The sequence below is a fragment of the Catharus ustulatus genome, chromosome 16 (assembly GCF_009819885.2).
Source record: "Catharus ustulatus isolate bCatUst1 chromosome 16, bCatUst1.pri.v2, whole genome shotgun sequence".
In the NCBI taxonomy this organism is placed as follows: domain Eukaryota; kingdom Metazoa; phylum Chordata; class Aves; order Passeriformes; family Turdidae; genus Catharus; species Catharus ustulatus.
Genome location: NC_046236.1, coordinates 7,734,368 through 7,750,840, shown reverse-complemented (window position 1 = coordinate 7,750,840; position 16,473 = coordinate 7,734,368). Strand labels below are relative to the sequence as shown.

At 43.1% G+C, this 16,473-nt stretch overlaps 1 protein-coding gene across 1 annotated transcript in view; it reads left to right on the top strand.

The window, feature by feature from the left end:
• MYH11 (myosin heavy chain 11) overlaps positions 1-16,473 on the top strand; it is a 55,433-nt gene that overhangs the window by 2,892 nt on the left and 36,068 nt on the right. The window contains exons 2-4 of the mRNA XM_033073698.1: positions 3,674-4,032; positions 8,324-8,480; positions 15,173-15,200. Of these exons, the coding sequence (XP_032929589.1) occupies positions 3,691-4,032; positions 8,324-8,480; positions 15,173-15,200 (527 nt within the window). The 5' untranslated portion in view covers positions 3,674-3,690. The remainder of the gene's footprint in view (positions 1-3,673; positions 4,033-8,323; positions 8,481-15,172; positions 15,201-16,473) is intronic.

Below are 16,473 nucleotides of genomic sequence, written 5' to 3'. Positions count from 1 at the left end.
TCTTATTAGCAGCTCATTAATCATCACTAGGACAAATTTAGTTGAATTTGTGGAGCTTATATTGTACCCCTTCCATTCAGATGGAAGACCTTCCTTTATAATGAAAATTATTAGTGCACATTAATAAACAAATTCAATTATTAATAGCCATTAATCCACACTTCGTAACTGCATTTCCTTTTTTACTGCAGTGAAGCTGCTAAAATTTTATCCTTAGATTCCCAAGGTTCACTTATGAAAAGTTCTTTTCACATAAACCCATGTTTTCTCCTCATTGTGTTTCAGAGGAATTCTGGGATCCAGCTCACACTGTCTATTCACTAGTTCTTGTAGGGGATCTATTCTTACCACATCCAAACTAGTCCTAGTGTTTGGATCTAGGGAATAAGAACCTGTATTTCCAAGTTCTACAGTTCATTCCACCTTATATACCTTCCAAATGGAGCTTGCCTTGGAAAAGATTGAATTGAAAACTTTCTGCACCTTGCTATGTACATAAAGGAAGAAGCAGGAGAACAGAGTCAAATACAAGACAGACCAGCTCTCAGTTTCGTGTTAAAATCTGTGGAAGATGTTTTTGACTTAGCATGTAACAAAGAAAGGAAACTTTTCCTTGGTCTTTCAGCAACAGAAATGACAAACCTCTGGCACAGGCCAACAGTTTCAGCTAGGGTTGGGTTTTTGAGGTGGATGGTCAGGAAGATCCAGCAGTTTGATATCCATCATTTTCTATGGGCAGAGTAGCAGGATTTGACCCCATGAAGCTCAGCTCTGCAGTTCAGTCTCACTTTTGGTGTTTCTGACAGCAGTACCTGATTCCTATTGATATAAAAGTGCTGCCACCTGGCATTTAGCCACAGGCAGCAGTCTCAAACCTTTCTGATGCTTCAGCATGGCCATACAGCTCTCTTCTGGGCACAGAATGGGCTGAAATCCCCATCTGCACAGCAGTTCCACTCATTCTGCTGGGGCACTGGGGTGGAGAACGTGCCTTGCCTGATACCACAGAATGGAAGAGACCAGGGCAGCTCCTGCTGCTCCCTGAGCCCCATGGCCTGGGAGGTGCAGCTCTGGGATGGGGCAGTGCTCCCATGGCTGTGCAGGGCAGTGCTCCCATGGCTCCCTGTGCAGGGCAGTGCTCCCATGGCTGTGCTGTGCAGTGCTCCCATGGCTGTGCAGGGCAGTGCTCCCATGGCTCCCTGTGCAGGGCAGTGCTGCCATGGCTGTGCTGTGCAGGGCAGTGCTCCCATGGCTCCCTGTGCAGGGCAGTGCTGCCATGGCTATGCAGGGCAGTGCTCCCATGGCTGTGCAGGGCAGTGATTCCATGGCTCCCTGTGCAGGGCAGTGCTCCCATGGCTGTGCTGTGCAGGGCAGTGCTGCCATGGCTGTGCTGTGCAGGGCAGTGCTCCCATGGCTGTGCTGTGCAGGGCAGTGCTCCCATGGCTGAGCTGTGCAGGGCAGTGATTCCATGGCTGTGCAGGGCAGTGCTCCCATGGCTGTGCTGTACAGGGCAGTGCTTCCATGGCTGAGCTGTGCAGGGCAGTGCTCCCATGGCTCCCTGTGCAGGGCAGTGATTCCATGGCTCCCTGTGCAGGGCAGTGCTGCCATGGCTCCCTGTGCAGGGCAGTGCTGCCATGGCTGTGCAGGACAAGGGCAGTGCTCCCATGGCTCCCTGTGCAGGGCAGTGCTGCCATGGCTGTGCAGGACAAGGGCAGTGTTTCCATAGCTCCCTGTGCAGGGCAGTGCTCCCATGGCTGTGCTGTGCAGGGCAGTGCTCCCATGGCTCCCTGTGCAGGGCAGTGCTTCCATGGCTCCCTGTGCAGGGCAGTGCTCCCATGGCTCCCTGTGCAGCAGCTTCCCCCTGCAGCTGCCTGCTGGAGAGCTCAGCTGGAGAGAATACCATCTCCATTATTGGAACTGTGCAGCTCTACCAGCCCTCTTGGCAGCCAGAGACCATTTTCTGCCTTAATCCACACAGAGGTCAAATAGTTTCCTTTTGCTCTCTTCCAAGAATCTCCTGGGAGCGAGCGGAGGGACACATCCTACAGATGCTCCCTCCCAGAGCCTTGGCAGTGGGGAGCACTGCTCAGGGGCCAGTGGTAGTGCACAGGCTCTTCCTCACACATTGCACGTTCATGGATTATCTGGGCAAATTTTCCTCTTTGGGATTTCCGGGCAAGGCTCTAGAACAACGACATTTAGCTTCTTTTCTTTTCTTTTTTTTTTTTTTTTTTTTTTTTTTTTTAAGGCAAGACAATTGTCAAAGGAGTTTAAAGAGCTGGGGCATCTAATTTCACTGGATTTCAGTGGGATATCATCTAACCTTCTAAAAATCCTAGCTTTGTTTTAAAGCTTTATGTCATCTTCTGCATGATCCATGTTTCCTTCTCAGACCTCTCAGAGAGTGTGGCCTTGCAAAAAAACCTTAATCTGTGGGAAGGCTTCAGGGACAAATATTTGGAAAGCAAGCTCTGATAGTCCCAGAGCACAGGGTGTCCATTTGGGTGCATACCACAGAGCTTGGTCGTTACGCTTATGGGTTGACTGCTGACATGTTTAGCAGTCGGTTCTCCAAGCTCCCTCCAGATTCATGTTTGTTTGAATGCTCTAAATATTAAATTGATTCTCAATAAGGAAATGAAACAGCCTCTGTCTGCTAGAGATGTTTTTCTTGGGCACATGCTCGTTTGTAGCTCCTCCCAGCTCTCCTCTCTGCTCCAGTGCACAGCAGGTTTCCCAACCAGCACACTCTTTCTGCCCTGGAGCAAACCACAAATCCTCTGTGTGCTTCCTTCATTTAGACCTGTGCCCCCATGGGATAGAGCAGGACTCTTGCAAAGCTGCAGCACTGTCAGCACTGATCTTGCAGCCACATCCAAACTCAGTGGCCAGAGCAGGAGAGCAGCTGGCTCCTGTCTCAGCACAGTGCAAAGCAGCCTGAACCCTCCCCTGGCTCTCACCTGCGGGGCAGACACATCCACCTGCTTTACCCATATGTCACTCATTACACAACTGCATCATCCTTCAAGTCTGAGCACCATGGTTCAGAGTATCTTTTAGCTGGGGCAATTTCCAGGCTTGTTTCATTTCTTCTCTCTCATGTGATGGACATTTACCCTTCATGAATGATCAGCTCCTACTGCCTGACCCAAGGGGAGGGGCTAACTCTAAAGTACTCCTTCTTCACCAGCTGTATTGACAACATTTTTTTCTTCTGCTTTTTCTGTTGACCTCATCTTAATCTTATTCTTCTCCAAATGAAATGGTATTAAGTGATTGGAAATAGCCCTTTGCAAGAAAGGTGCATTTCTGTCCTTGCTGGAATACAGTCTGGGAACCATCCTTCTACTTCTTATTTCATTATTGCACTGATATTTCAGTATGCACCCAACAGCATTTGGGTGATGGGAAATTTTGTATTTGTCTGAATTCAGTCAACTTTGTGGTGGGCAAGAGCTGAGGCTGCAGGAAGGTGTTCAGCTGGTGGTCGTGGTCCAGCTTTGACAGTCTCATTGCACAGGCACTAAGTATCCACATGGAAATGTAACCTATGACACAGGGCCTATAGTGCTTTGGACCTACTGCATGGCAGATTTGACAAATGTGTTTTGTCTGGTCTCCACATTTGCCTTCCTTTATCTCTTTAAAACAGAATATTTTGCTTCCTCAACAGGTGTCTGTTGAATCAAAATGGCTCAAAAACCTCTCAGCGATGATGAGAAATTCCTCTTTGTGGACAAAAACTTCATCAACAACCCACTTGCTCAGGCTGACTGGTCAGCAAAAAAACTGGTTTGGATTCCATCAGAGAAACATGGATTTGAAGCAGCAAGTATCAAGGAAGAGAAAGGGGATGAGGTGGTAGTTGAACTGGCAGAAAATGGAAAGAAAGTGACACTGAGCAAGGATGACATCCAGAAGATGAACCCTCCCAAGTTCTCCAAAGTGGAGGACATGGCAGAGCTGACTTGCCTCAATGAAGCTTCTGTGCTGCACAATCTAAGGGAGAGATACTTCTCAGGTCTAATTTATGTGAGTAGACCCAAACACACACAGAGCATTTCCCATTGCTTTCCCATTGCATGTGTCCCACTGACAACGAGGGGGACCCCAGCCACTGCCTGGGGTACAGGCTTTGTGCAACACTGCCATGCAAGTGCTAACACCAGTAACCCCATCCTAACCCAAAAAGGTTTTAAATTCACTTTACTCCACATGACTCTCCTGCTTCTTTGATGATTCCTTCTTTACTTGACTAAATTAAAACACATAAAGGTTTCTTCCACAAAATTTACAGATTCTGAAAGAGTACTGTTGGCTTGGAAAGTATTCTCTGATAGGTGAACAAAATCTGAGTCCTGTGTTTGGGGGGGAAAGAAATGATAGGGACTTTTAAATTAATTCAATGTAAACCTAAACAACTTTCCAGTAACTTGTAAAAAGAGCATACAGAAAAGGGAAATCATGCTGTTTTTCTCAGGCAAAACTCCCACTGAAAGGCAGCTGAAAAGTTCTGTTTTGGTGGTGCTGGAGTTGTGTGTGGATAAAGGGACAAACCCACTGGGAATTCAGACAAGAATACTTGCATGTACCAGTGTGTCACTGAAGCAAAGTCATGCATCCACTAAACCCTTTTGTCCCTCATGTTGATCAAGTTACAGATCAGACAAACCTGGACAAATTTTAATTTCTCTATGTTCATGTGAGTCATGTAAGTAAAGATTATTCTGTCTTCCAGTCCTCACAAGTACATTAACACAAGAATATTTTGCCATTGATAATCTAGCCACATCAACAGTTAGCAAACAGCACAGTAAGAAAGCCCAGAACTTTTCCAAGGAATTTAGCTGTTATCTTTGATTTTACATGAAGGATCTCTCTGCTGTGCTGCAGAAAAGTTATCTACAGTTTCAATCGATGAAAATTTTATTTGCATGACAGACCACTGATGAGTAAAAGAAAGTACAGCGCTTAAGTAGAAACAGTAGTCAAGGTCTTATTACTAATATGAGGAATGCTGAATTGGAAAGCAGGAAATGAAGCAGAAAATAAGATAGTTATATGGACTACAACAAAGGAATTACTTGTTAGACATAACTTCAAAGAGCAAACAAAGTTCAAGATCTTTCCTTCAGGAATGCACTAAAATGCACATTACCAAGTTCCTGAAAGAAGCTAGACTTCCCATCTTTTTGTTATTTGAGTTTATTGGATTTTAAGTTTGCAGATGAACATGTAGACCCACATGCTATAATATCAGAACATGAATCCTTAATTATTACAATAGACTTTTTCTGGAAGTGTTCTGCATTGCTGCAAGATTTAAAAGAATTAGTAGAAGGTTAGTGGAATAAAATGGAGGATTGGGTATTTCTTTGTTGTTGTTCTCAACAACGCTCTGCATAGCTGTCCCAGGGTTTCCATTATGTTTACTTTATGGAATTTTCACTTTCTACAGAAAGAGGAAATTAATTTCCAAGAATGGACAATGCAATTAAAAATCAAAGAGCTTTTCATGGAGGCAAATTGGAAGTGTACCTGAAATTACGTTTTCTTGGGGGGCTTCTAAAGAGAATTTGAATCTCACCCACTTGCAAAACTAACTGTAAACAACCATCTCCTGGCTGCCATTTGTTGCCAAATTTGCATCCCTTGGAGTCCCACACATTCAAAGAAAACATGACCTCAACATTTTTCTCTCCAGAGCATCACTGACGCAAATGGGGATTCCCAAATTTGCTAAAGAAAAATAATCAATCCAGCTGGAAAAAGAAATCATGTACCCATTGCATTTATATTAAATACTATTAAATAAAAAGTTTCAGTGCATAAATTCACAGGGTGACTGCACACTAAAAAAACACCCTGGCCTTTTGCTTCATCACAGATAATTAAGATAGAAGGGCAAGAAGAAACATGAACCACTAAGTCATGTTTCACATTGCTCAGAGCAAAAAGAATCTGCTTTATCCACACAAAAATTACACCAAAAATTATTATATAAGCATGAAAAACACAGCAATGCAACTTCAATGGATTTGAGAGAAGAATCAAGCTGCCTGTGGTATTCATAGGCACTACTTGTTCAGTCTTCACTTCACAGTGAAAAATGCTGTCTTTGGTATATAAAGCTAAATATGCATAATGGAACCAAGTTGGACTCTTCTGCCCAAGCCTAGGTACTTACAATGCAGATGTGTATTTGTGCCAGTCTCTTGTAAACACCCAGCAGCAGCAGCTGTATGAGGGACACAAGCTCAGCACACCCATGGAAGTATCCCTAAAATATTTCAGATTATGTTCTTCCCCCAGACCCTCTGGGGAGAGATTCAGCCCCTCTCTAGAGAGGCTTTCAATCACAGACTTGGCCATGTCAAAACATCATCTGTATTAATCTAGCTCCCCCAAATCCTTGCAAAGCAGACACCTTGAGCTACAATCAGCCAGAATAAGAGGGCTTCATTAAATTTCCTGGGGTGACAGGATCATATTAGTCACAGTCCAGTTAGAAATAAGGATTCCTGAACTTCATCAGCTTCAGCTTTTGCTCTGCCTTAAGAGACTGCTTCTTGTGCCTCAAAATCAGCTCTTCAAAGAAATGCTACTGTGTGCCTGGGTGTGCAAACAGCCCTGCATGTGGCAAGTCAGGAAATGCCTGAAAATGTCAGGGAAGGGAGGCCTAAATTTCCTTGATTTCCTCTCCTAATTTTTTACTTGAGTGGGGATGATTAATTGAGTGTGTACAGTAAATCTATTTATACTATTAAAAAATGTCTTGCTGTCCTTTCCATAAGGACCTTGGTGCCCATTCTGGGATAAAACTGTCACTTTCAATGTGTTATCCTGGCAACACCAAAATTCATTTTGACATGAGCAGCACAGTTGCATTCAGATATCCCACGTCAGTGAAAATCCAACCCTTCCACACGAGGTGGGATGTGAGAACGGTGGGGATTTGAGCTGGGCTTTCTCGGGCTGTGGGTGCCCGCAGCTCCCGGAGCAGCCCAGCTGTTGTGCACAGCTGGAGCAGCAGCCCGCAGCTGGCAGGGGCTCTGCCCCGGTGCACAATGCCATATAGAGCGCTCGGGCTGTGCCCGGCCGTGCTGCGCCCTTGCCTATTATGGTCAGGAAAGGGAAATCCCTGTGCCCGGAGCCTCCCGGTGTCACTGGGGGAGCAGGGACAGCTCCAGCCCTGCCGGGACACTGAGGGTGCTGCACCCCACAGAGCTCAATCAAATCAATAATAATTTTTTTTTTAATTTTTTTTAAACCAAACCACTTCTGCCTACGTCAGAAACAGCACAGTTTCATAATTTCTTTCTTCTCCCACCAGTCAGTTTAAATATCACAATACTCTTGCTGTTATGGTCTCATAGCTTGGGTGGTTTGGTTGTTTGTTTTTATTTTGGGGGTTTAAATTGGCTTTTTAAAATTAAATACCCTTGCAAATTTCTTACTTTTAGCAACGGTGAAATATGGCTCTTCATCTATTATTGTATGGTATTATTTCTGGTCCAGAAATACCTGCAATATTTAGAAATAAAGGAAAAAAATTTAAAAATTTAAAAAACCCCAACCAAACAAATCCCAAATCACCAAAAACCAAGAAATCATGGATGAATACGTATCAGCTGGCAACCAATATTCTTGTTTGTTTATGTATATGTTTTTATATTAATACCTCCATTGAATTCTAAACAAATCAGATTTTTCCTTAAGTTTCCCGCAGAAACAGTCATGCAGTGAAGGCATGGTTAGTCTCTCAAGGCATGTATTTAGAACTTGAGCAATTTTATTTAAGGACTCTCATCAATCACCAGTATTACATGGTGTTCATAGAAGCTTTTTTTTAAAAAAAAATGCTCAAACATCAATCCAAGCTTTTTACCTAGGAATTCAATTTACAACATTTGATGCCTACCTGAGCAGATATTTATATAATATTCTGATAAGAAAATACACATATAAAGAAATATTCATTATTGCAGTTATTACCATACCCCTATGTGTGATAAGGGTATGGATTATGTACTGAAAATAGCTGAAGTTAAAGAGCTCTAACATCACGTTACAGTGTTTCTACAGATTGATAAATTCACCTACTTTCCAGCAGCTCACTTATTAGAAATAGTGATTTGTGCACTTGCAAACCACCCATATTGAACAGCAATTCAGAAAGTCTCTGATTTGTTAACCCTGGGCAGAGCACAAAGGAGTGCTGCTCACTCAAATCCCATTAACTCCATGCAGCCCAGGCTGGCGTTTCCCAGGCTGGACATGGTGTGTGAGGTTAAGTCCAGCTTTTCTTTGAATTCCCTTGCAGACTTACTCGGGTCTCTTCTGCGTTGTGATCAACCCCTACAAGCAGCTGCCCATCTACTCAGAGAAGATCATTGACATGTACAAGGGCAAGAAGAGGCACGAGATGCCCCCACACATCTACGCCATCGCCGACACAGCCTACAGGAGCATGCTGCAAGGTAGGACAGCCCGGGAGCACCCTGCCCTGGGGGGCACAAACACCTGGGAACTCCTCAAAACATCTGGGAACTCCTCCTGGGCTGGGCACAAACACCTGGGAACTCCTCCTGGGCTGGGCAGAAACACCTGGGAGCTCCTCGTGGGCTGCTGCAAACGCCCTGCCAGCAAAGAGCTCTCACAGAGGGCAGCACTGCCTTTCTAGAAGTTTCAGAGGAATTCTTTGGCAGGAGCAGCAGTCCACAAACGCTGTGACTCAAAAAGGAAAAACAATCCTTTCACCCATCTGTGTTGAGGCATGTGGGAAGGTTTCAAAGTCACGCAAATAGTTTTGGCAAATACGGGCATGGAAAATGCTCCCTCTCCACTACTGGAGACTATTCCAAAGTTAGCTGTGAGTGCTGCTGGATCTGCCAGCATTGCTGCTTTCTCCCCCAGCAAAGCAGACTCAAACAGTGGTTTGGGGCTACTTTCCCTACAGCCTGATGCCTGAACCCTGAGTTGAGATGTGCTCTGTTTTCCACCAAGGATGGCAGTGGGCAGTGGGAAAGCAGTCGGGCCCCAAAGGGTGCAAACAACCCCCCAAAATTCACAGTGCTCTCCTCCTCCTGCAGTCACTTCTGACAGACTGACAGAATTTTGCTCTAAGGAAAACCATCATTTAGGGGTGAAAAAGCTAAAGTGATGGAATGTAGGAGGCTGCAACACCTCCAGACTACAGGGCATGACCAGGTGCCTTCTCATATCACCCTTGGGTGCTAGGAATTCAGGAGTTCTACAAAATATTTTGTAGTTTGTATGCCCTCATAAGGACCCTGACCCTGAGAAATTCTGACTGACAACTGTGGCTCAGCAAGATTCATAGGCTTGACCCTAAAGTTTAGGGCTTCACAGGACTAGGACTTTTTTCCTTCCTGTGGATTCAAGGACATTTCTTTTCTGGAGCAATTTCAATTCCTTTAAGTGCATCCCAGAGGGCAGAGCTACAGTGCAGCAGAGGAGGACCAATAAAGCAACAAAAATATCCTGAAAACAGACCTTCCTACACACTATATGATATAATCATAGTTATAAAAAACTTACTTGGCAGAAGGTCATCCCACTAAGCCACAGTCACATATCTGTGCTCCAGCTTCCCTCCTGAACCCTGTGCTCTGCATCCAGCACTGTCCAAGCAGGCCCTGAAGCCATTCCTCCCTCTGATCCTTTATTTAAGCAGCAAGCCTTGAGGAGAGATCTGGAAGAAGCTCCTGGCTCCTGCAGAGCATCAGCAGTTGTGCAGGGTGCTGTACTTGTCTCTAGAAATTAGGTGGAGGGGGCGGGAAATAGAAAAGGGCTATAAGTTATCTGTAGGAAAGGAAAGAAAAAAAAAAACCTGCAGTCTATGCTGAAACAGAATTGCCTTTTCCTGACAATACAAGAGTTTTCTGCCTAAAGTGAAACTAGTCTCAGCACAGATGAGCCTGATCCAAGCAGCTCAGGGATGTCTCCCACTCCTCCTACTCTCTCTGACTGTCTCTGTCCCTCCCAGCACATTCTCCTGAGCAGTGGGAAGTCACTGGGGCTGGTTTGCCCCCACTGTGGCCATTAACTGCACTTAGAACAGCGTGGGTTCAGCTGTGCCTCTCTGACTGGGTGCTGGAGGAAAGAGGCAGCAAGTGTTCAGGCTCTCATCAATTCACTTCTTTCGGTGCTCAGAATAATTTCCTGGCCCTACTAGCTCTCAGGGAGCTACTCCTCATTATTCATGTGCCCCTACTGCAATTCCTCCTGGCAGCAGAGAGGAGGGGGAGAGCAGAGAGGGAGGGAGTAGGTGATTAGCTGAACCTTTAAGGGAATGCTCTTTCACTGCTTCCCACCCCAACCACGCACAGCTGGCACGGCAGCCGCCAGTGGAACCACCAGAGCTCCCAGCACAAGCACAGGACACCCACGTTTTACTTGCACATGTCATCTTGGAGTTTCTCCATCTCTGAAGAGGGCCCCAGCTACTTTTAAAGCTGTGCTTTTGTTTGTAAAAACCTACTCGTGTTTTGTGCATAAAACTAAACCAACCCTCAAAATAACTCTGGTTATTCAGCCAAAATTCTGTTCTATTGGGGTGGTGAAAGTGGGCGTCAACACAGTTCTGTGTGAGCACACAACACATATAGCAGAGAGCTTCAGGGGGCTGTGAGCAGATTTCCAAATGGATTATAAACAAAAGTCCTTACTCATAAACATGGATCAGAGCACTATTTTTTTTCCCTGTGAAAAGTCAGTACTGCTCCTTATCTGGAAACTTGCATAGTTTGTGCTTGCCAAAGTAAAATATGTCTTAGATTCATGAGGCTGAGGAATTATATTCTGGCATTTCATGACCAGGGCACTTGGCCCCGAGCAATCAGCTTGTTCAGATGTCTGAGGGATCCTTTATCTCTTGGTGAACCAAGCCTCTGTGTCTGCAGATCCCTGGTCCTACTGCAGGTTCATCAGCTGGGAATCACAGCCCTCCACATTCTCACCCTCCCCTGTGTTGGCACAAACATGCAGCAGAAAACATGAGCTGTGCACACTGCATTCCTCCTCTGCTTCAGAGACTTACTTGGTTAATGTATTGATGTTTAACTCCCATCAAAGCTCTTCTGATAAAAACAGCCACAGCTAGCAGCAATCAGATAACCAGACTTTCTTCCAAATATGCAGAAAAGCCGACATCCCACAGGACACAGGAATTATCAAAGATGTTGGCTGGGCAAAGATAAAATTTCCACTTGTTTTAAGTGGTTGTGAGCACCTAAAATCCTTTTGTAAATCACAGTCATGCAGTCTCATGCTCAGCCAGGAGTGCTGGGTGCCTTGTTGAATCTGCTGATTACCATGTCACTATGGATGCTCATTTCCAGCCAGAAGGAGAATAGACTTCAAATTTCTTTACTCTCAAAGGCTGAGAATTCTACACAAGCATTTGTGTGTGTGTCCCCTGGAGTTACCACACTGAACTGGCCCTCCTGGCTGTGTTTAGAGACAGCTAGAGATGATTACTGCTCCACTTGGAGCCTGCAACCATAAAACATTTCTCTCTGCTCTCTCCTGTGTTGGGGATGAAGTAGCTCCCATACAGAGGGCTTGATCCCCATCCCAGCTCCTGCACTGCCAGCAGGATTCTTCATGCAGCCATGACGCAAATCTGCTCCAAGTGAAAGCCATCCCTGGTTTTTGCTGTGCTGGAGTGGGCCCCCCTCCTAGGCACTGTGAATGCTGGTCACAGCAGCAAGGAGGAGGCAGTGCAGGGAAGAGGAGCCAGAGGTGGTGGATGACCCTTCCTGCAGCACTGCCAGCTTCCAGTGGTGGTGAAGCTGAGACTGCTTAGCAAGGAGGAGTCATTCTGCTGCCTTCTGTCATCTCCCTGCAGAAACAAAAAATAAGTGATAGACAATACAAATGTGAAAAGTCATGTTATGTAGAAATAGTAACAAAGTTTTTGTTAGTTGGTTAGGCCTTTATTAAGTTTTCTGGTAGTAAATAATCATGGAGAAGATATATTACAGCTTTCTGCAGATTTAAGGAGATTATTTTCTGTGGAGCCACTTTTATGCAAGCTTGAGTTAAAAATGGAAAAACAAACAACCTGGTTGTTACTTGGAGGTATGGGAGGGAAACACAGTTCCCAAGGTCTTAGAAAAGGAGGCTGCTGTGAGAAGCCATCTGTTTACTGTGTCCTCAGCAGCACTGTACAGAAATGTCCCCTTTAGGCAGTGCAGTTATTAACAAATGTAAAGAAGCAGTAAGTGAGTGGGGGAACATGGTTTCAGTCTGGTTTTTTTCCTTTTATGGTAAAGCTGCCAACTTGCTGCTTCATTGTGATAAACCATCTGATTTTGTTTGTGATTAAGCAGAGCTAACTGGTCTATCAAGAACAGAGGGGCAAAAATTCTTACAGGCAAACTAGAGGTGTTTGGTGAAAAAAGTAAGCAGATTCCAGAAAGAAAAAAAAACAACTCTGCTGCATGTTTAGGAAAGCTGGTGAGGTTTATAATGCAAGTGTAGGTCTCTATTATAAACTGAGGAGAAAATTATAAAAAAAAAAAACTGTTTAAACATCTAATATAGACATACAGGAGGTGGATGATACTCTTCCAGGTAGGGTGAAATTATCTTAAAAGGCATTAGCCAAAAAGATATTGGAATCTAGAAGACTTATTTTTTTGCTTTTCAAGCCCCAAGAATTATATTTAAGGGGGTTTATTTATACAGTTCTTTCTCTTCTGATAGATCTAACCACATGAAGTTGCAGACTCACAAAATAGAGCACAGTCTTTTCTATATAGAATGAAACATTCCAGAACAGAAATAGGATTAATTTAATGTGAGTACCTTTGAAAGTTAATAAGACCAGTGTCTGCAGCTCAGGTCAGAACAGAATAGGACTGGACTTTTTGGAACATTTCATCCTTAGAGCTGCAGTTAGAACTGATGGAGGAGACAGAAGAACATCTGGAATTCTCCCTCTGTGAGTGTGCACAGCACAGTTTGCCAGCATGAGGTTTCTCCCATCATTAACCTATCCCTGAAGACATTTGGTGCAACTTCTGACCTTCCTAATCCTTTCTCTGCTCTTACATATCCCCAAGCTGCCCTTCACAGGCACTCACACACCTAACCCATGGTGGGTCAGTCTGTGACACCTTTGGGAGTGTTCTCCTACTGAGGAGCAAAAGAAGGGCAGCAATGGGCAGCAAAGAGTAGTGAGAAAATACTTGGCTTGAAGATCAGCTTTTTCTAATGTTCCCTGAGCTCAGAAATTCCCCTGGCAACTCAGTATCAAGAGTCACTCTTATTTTCTTTATGGTATTTATGGGTTAGTGATGCAATATCAATATATGCCCATGGTTTCTATTTACACAACAATGTATTTTTAGCAAAATTTCTTCCATGCTCTCACTTTTTTAACTTTAAAGAAAGCCTAGCTGATACCTTACAGTGAAAAACAAACATGGCTCACAGCTCCTCTCCTCCCAAATGTTTATGTGGAAGAGTCCTGCAGTGCTGATTGCTGACAAATGCCTCCAATAAAAATGAGGAATGAGTCATTTTGTACCAATTTACCAAACAAAGCAGTTAAGTGGCACCATTTGTTGGTGGTGATCAATAATGAAGTTAATATTATTGCTATTGAGGAACTGGGAGTAAAACAGTTGTTCAATATCAATCCAAGTCATTGCAGAATCCTCTAATGCTTTTCCTAGGCTGGCTGTGGGCCAAGCAGCACTTACAATTTGAAAGCTTAATAAATTGGCTTAAATAGGTTTAAATTATCTCACTGTATTTATGACATACAGGGTCAGCAATAGGGGTGAGCAACCAGACAGGTATTCCTGCAATCCCCCCCAAACCCCAGAAATCCCCCTGCAGACCCCACACACTGAGCAAAGGAGCTCACATCTGAACCTCTGAGCAAAGGTTGGTGCTGGCTCTGCTTTGGATAAATAATGCCAAACCTACAGAAGCACTGGATTCTGCCTAATTATCTGCCTCAAGGATCAGATGTATAAACTAAGCACACTTTTCAAAAATGTATTTCACCTGCCTGGGAATTATTTTCCCAAGTCAGAAGATTGTTTTACAGTCTGTAAAGGCAAACTGACAGTCTCAGTCAAGAAGGACAAACTTCAGTGTTGGGGCTGGTTGTTCAAGGCCTTGTTTAAGTCTTCCAAGTAGTTCCAGGGCTGGAAATACCACACCTCTCTGGGAAACTTTTCCTGCTGTTTGACAAGTGAAGGAGACAGTTGTACTTTAGAATGGATCACAGCAAACATACTCATCATGCCTTTTGGCAGAAAAATCTGTGTAAAAGTTCTGAAGGTAGAGAGAAACCCCAACTGCAACTGAATAAGCAGAGAGGATTGCTCCAAGAACAGGCCATGGAGATGGGATGCAATCCTAACCCTTCCTGCAGCATTACAGAACACTGAACACTGGTGTGCTGAAACCTCTCACATGCCTCACATAGCAGAAATGGAAACTTGGTCCTCCTTGTTATAAATCTTAATCCAAAATGTGTTTGATGATCTGTTCATAGTAAAAAACATGAAGAATACTTACATACTTGTTGACATGATCTTGTATAATCTAAAGTATCTTGTTTATCTTATTCTTTGGAAGATCTCCCAAAGAAATTACTTGTTGTCTTGATAAAAGTTGTTTCTCAGTCTGAAATGAAATCCAGGCTAAATTATTCAGGTATTTGAACTGCTTTGCCTTCAAAAGTCAAAGCTTTGCATGACCAGCTTAAATCATTTTCGTTGTTGATGCCTTATCTGTCCAGACTTTGTTTCGAGTGGGCTGCTGGCCATAGTTCATAAGCATAGTAAAAACTTGAGTTTCAGGTTTGAAATTTTGTTATAATCTTCTTACAGAGAGCCTGATCTTTTTTGCTGTCCTCATTACAGTTCATCTCAAATGGAATTTACAAAAAATATTTTTGACCTCTTAACCTTTTGTTCATTTTTTTTGTACAAAATATTTCCATTAGAGATGGTCATTTAAATTCAAGGATAAATTGAATAAGATGTGAACCCAGTTCTTTTTACTAATCATGGTCTGCCAAGTTTTAGAAGGTCTAGGCTGTTCAATGTAAATCCTTATAGATATAAGTGCTTCTGTCAGAAAAGCCATTTTCCCTAATTAATGGATTCTTTTTCTTTATTCACAGATAGAGAAGACCAGTCTATCCTATGCACGTAAGTAAATGAATCTATTTAGTATATCTCAATGTCACACTGCCTTTATTCAAAATTGATTTAAATTCTGATGGAATGGACACATTCTCCTCACCTTCAGTAAGCTTGAACTCCAGTCCCAAACCTAATTCAGCTGATAGACCTGTTCATAAGATAAAGAGAAGGTATCAGTGTCACAGGAATGCATAAAATTATTTCTTTAACTTGACTTTCTGAACTTAGAAATTTAACAGTTTACAGTGAACAACTGGTTTGCCATTCCTGCCTGCTTTGAAAAATCACTCACAATGTTGAACTGGACAAGGATCTCCTGCTTGACCCTCAGCTTTAACTCTCTTTCCATTCTTCTGTTGCTAATTAGTTGGTTTTATTTGCTTGAATGCCATCAAGAATACTTTTGACAATTTTTTATCTTTGTTAAATAAGGCATTTTCCAGTTTTCCTGATAAAATATCAGATTTGATTCTCTGTAAATGCTAATACATTGGCAGAGCTGCCATGTGTGCTATTAGAGCAGGTTCATGCAGTGATGCTGTAATCTGTCAGTTTAGGTTATCTGAGAAAACGTTGCTATTGACTGAATATATATTTACCCTCAAAAAAGCTGCTACTGATCACCAGCCATAACATTACTTTTGAATGCCAGTGCTGATTGAAAAAAAATTATCACCTAATAAAAGTTGTATACTCTGCCTGGTACCATGAGGGCTGTCATAGCTCTACCTCCTGTTACAACAAGACTTCAGTATTTGTAAGTATACTGATGAAAAATCTGTCCCCAAATGCATTAATGCTAAAAAGAAATCTAAAATTCCTGCAATGATAAAGTAAAAATTGACCATCACATTCTTCCCAGGATGAAACATGTCATGATTATGAAGACTAATTTACAATATGCATTTCCTCCTTCTATTTCTGTACTTTAGTTTATTTTTCCACTAGTAAATCTTCTTTTAACTTTGGAACATTGGTACTTTCAAGAAAGGGAGTTTCTCTTGCAAATCTATGCCTTTTTGTTCATGAAAATCTGTTAAAGGATCCACTTCTTGTAGCTACCATTTATTGAAATTACCTGGCCATCTTGCTGGAAACTAAAGTGTTTCACACCAATAATACATAAAATAGAGAAAATTAAATGCATTTTCCATCCTGTAATATATAAAGTAGAGAGAATGAAATTGAAAACATTTTCAAAACAGCACAGCAAGTTATTTGGAGCACCCCAAGATGTTTGGAGTAATTGCTGTATGTTGGATGTGCATCACAACCCATA